General features: G+C 37.7%; 2 protein-coding genes across 2 annotated transcripts; one reads left to right on the top strand and one right to left on the bottom strand.

Moving 5' to 3' along the window:
* Positions 1-252: 252 nt before the first annotated feature.
* On the bottom strand, positions 253-1273 carry CBG23870 (the record flags this gene model as incomplete). The annotated part of the gene is made up of 3 exons (XM_045240858.1): positions 253-360; positions 421-516; positions 1121-1273. The coding sequence occupies 3 exons, from the start codon at positions 1271-1273 to the stop codon at positions 253-255; spliced, it is 357 nt and encodes a 118-aa protein (XP_045091190.1).
* Positions 1274-1887: 614 nt separating this feature from the next.
* Positions 1888-2803, top strand: CBG23869 (the record flags this gene model as incomplete). Its single annotated transcript, XM_045240857.1, has 2 exons — positions 1888-2157; positions 2615-2803. The coding sequence occupies 2 exons, from the start codon at positions 1888-1890 to the stop codon at positions 2801-2803; spliced, it is 459 nt and encodes a 152-aa protein (XP_045091189.1).
* Positions 2804-3197: the final 394 nt, after the last annotated feature.

Here is a 3197-nt window from a genome sequence, read left to right as displayed (position 1 = left end):
TTTTGGGGTTCAAACCTCAAAAATGGCTCTGGAAACTAATTCTTGCTCGAAAAAAATTCGAAAACCAAATTTGTTTCAGGGTTCCGAAGGCGGTTTCTGTTTCCCTCAAATGGATTCCCGTAAATCCCTCCGTACCGCCTGTGAATGCTTCAAAAAACTGCAAGTTTTGAGACGAAAGAAGAGAAGTGTCCGAAGAAGTTATCAACGCGTTGTTTAACTATTTTATTTTATTGTTTATATACATTTAGGTTTTCACATAGAGATTTTAACGAGAACCAATAAAATTGTCATCATTATCGTGGAGAAGGGTCCTTGAGATGAGTTGCAGAAGTCCTTATTGCAGTAGCAATCGACGCGTTTCTGAAATTCAAGAAATAATAAGGTGACCTAGTTTTCTGTAAAAGTTAGGCCATCACTTACAGCAGTGTATCCATTGGTTGAGTTGCTCACATCACCGAGCTCATAGCATTGGTTGCTTGGAACTCCGAGATTATCCTCTCGCAGAGTAGCACAACCCTGAAAATTGGTGGTGGCCTAGAAAACCAAAACTAGTCCCTCAAACCTTGGTATAACTAGTCCATTTCAGATTGACACCACTGTAACCGATTTGGTAGACTTCTGAAAACAATTGGCAACATTTGGAAATTTTGAAAACTACAGTAATCCCTTACTGGCTCGTTTGATGCAGAACGTTCCATTGGTGCACATATCACTGCCTGATGTCTTTTTGCAGTCACCGAAGAGCTGAAAATGAGAGATTTTTAGAAAAAAAGATTTTGAGATTTTTTTAAATCTGAAAATCGCAAAATCTGAGATTTTGAGATTTGGAATTTTCAAAAATTTTGAAATTCAGAAAGTCCAAAAATTTTGAATTTTTCAGAATTCAATGGAATTTCAGAATCTCAGAATCTCAGAATTTCAGGATCTTAGAATCTCAGAAATTCAGGATCTTAGAATCTCAGAATCTCAGGATCTCAGGATCTCAGGATCTCAGAATCTCAGAATCACAGAATCTCAGAATATCATAATCCTAGAATCCTAAAATCTCAAAATCTCAGAATCTTAAGAACCTCAGCATTTCAGAATTTCAGAATCTTCTCAAAACACCCCAAAAACTCACACTATCCACAGTAATATTCAATTTGCTGAGTGCAGTTTTAGCGAATTTCGGTATTTTCTCAGCTCCTCCACATTGATGGCATTTCAGTCCATCTACCGATGACGTAGCAGTCATCAGAATCGCAAAAGTCAAAATGAAACTCATTTTTTCCATTTTTCTTCTAGAGGATTTTTGAAAAAATGAAGTTTCGCTCTTCTTTTTGGGGGAAAAAGGTTTTATGAGTGTCAGTTGCTTTCCTAGAATATTCCTAGAATATTCTAATGGTCCATGACGACCCGCCAATTGTTTTCAGATGTTTCTATGGAGAATTTTCGGGGGAAAGAAACCAAAAAGAATAATACAACTATCTTCTTTTTTTTTGTTGAAACAAAAATTGTGAAATCTGAGATGAAGAAAAATAAGATTCTGCATAGAATAGACTAAAGTTTTAGGAAGAAAAAAAAACATAACTTTATAACTTTTTGATAATTCGTGACTTTCTGAAATTTAGAAACTCTGAAATTCGAACATTTAATCAGACTCAGAAATTTAAAAAAGTTCCAAAAAACTCCAAAGAGCTAAAATTTTGAAAATTCCAAACAAATTAAAAAATCTCGCGTGTCACAATTCATATAAATTAACTGTAACCGAGATACAATATATACAAATACCAATCCCTTACTTTCCAACTTTCTACCAAATACTGTGTAAGTGTCCTTTCCCCCAAAAATTTGAACATATTTTTCCTCCATAAGCAGTTTCTCATTTAAATATCGAAACAAAAAATCATGGCTGACGATGGATACGAATTGATGGGTCCGGCTCAAGGACCATTCGCTCCGGCTCCAATCGGACCACCGTTGGCAGTTGGACAAAAACCTACTGTAGCTCCGCCCACTGCTAAACCACTTCCAGCGATTGTGAACCAAAAAAAGGCGGTGCCAAAGAGAGCGGACACCGAAACTGATTCGAGTGTTGAGCCGACTGCAAAAAGTGTTGCGGAGGGAAGAAAAGGAAAGAGTAGTGTGAGATCAGTGATGACCGAGCCTGCAGAGAAGGTAGGTTCAAAAAGGCCTGAAAAAAATTCGAAGAAGCAGAAATATTCCAGCAAACTTTGTCTAAAAATTATTATGCCAGAGCCTTTTTAGCATTGAAAAAAATCCAAAAAAAACCCGATTTTCAAACTGTCCGAAATCAAGAATACGGCTTTCAGGCCAATTTTCAAGCTTTAAATCTCAAAAATTGAAATTCTACGTCCTAAAAAACCTATATACCCCAAAAGGAATCGAACTTTCGGGTCTCCCGCTCCAAAGTTAATCCTCTTCCCGCCTGCGCTATCCTTGCCAAACGTCGGGCGGCACTCTGATGGCGCAACCGGTAAAAGGGTGAACTTTTGGAGCAAAAGAGCTGCAAGTTCGATTCCTTTTGACTTGTATAGGTTTTTGGAGGCGTAGAGTTTAATTTTTTAAGTTTCAAAACTTTTAAATCGCACTAAAATTCTTTTATTTTTTACAGAGTCGCATGGAAAGTTGCTATCTCGACGGAAACGCAATCAGTCAACGTCCGAATACCCTGGACATTTGTCAATTGTCCGGTGCCATTTTTCTGACCCTCATCGTTGTGAGCATTTCGATTCCGGTCATTTTGACGGCCGTTGGACAAGCGGATATTGAGTGGATCAAGACTAAATTAGCGAAACTTTAAATGAGAGAATAAAAGATTTTTTGGGCTGTTTTTTCTCTAATTTGAAATGTGTTATTTTTTGCTTTTTTAGAGCTTTGAAAGTCAAAAAACTACCAAAAGACTTCCGGATTTCTAATCTCTTTTCCCTTTTACCGTAATCCCTAGACAAAAAAAATAGAAAATCCGGGATTTTCGAATATCTCCGAATGGACAGTATAATGACGAATTACGAGGGTCTTTCTTTTTTTTCTTTTTCTTTAAAGGTGGGGGGACATGAAAAAAATAATGTTCTCGAAATTCCGTTCAAAGATGCCCCTCGAGGAATTGAACTTGTGAGGGCGATGATTAAGGGTGCGGCGCCGCTACCGACTGAGCCACGCGGGCAAAGAGAAAGCGCTCGCCCGATTGCATACAT

This window comes from Caenorhabditis briggsae (assembly GCF_000004555.2).
Source record: "Caenorhabditis briggsae AF16 supercontig from assembly CB4, cb25.NA_056, whole genome shotgun sequence".
NCBI lineage: Eukaryota > Metazoa > Nematoda > Chromadorea > Rhabditida > Rhabditidae > Caenorhabditis > Caenorhabditis briggsae.
Note: the sequence above shows the minus strand (reverse complement) of the source record. Positions and strands in the feature narration are given on the sequence as shown.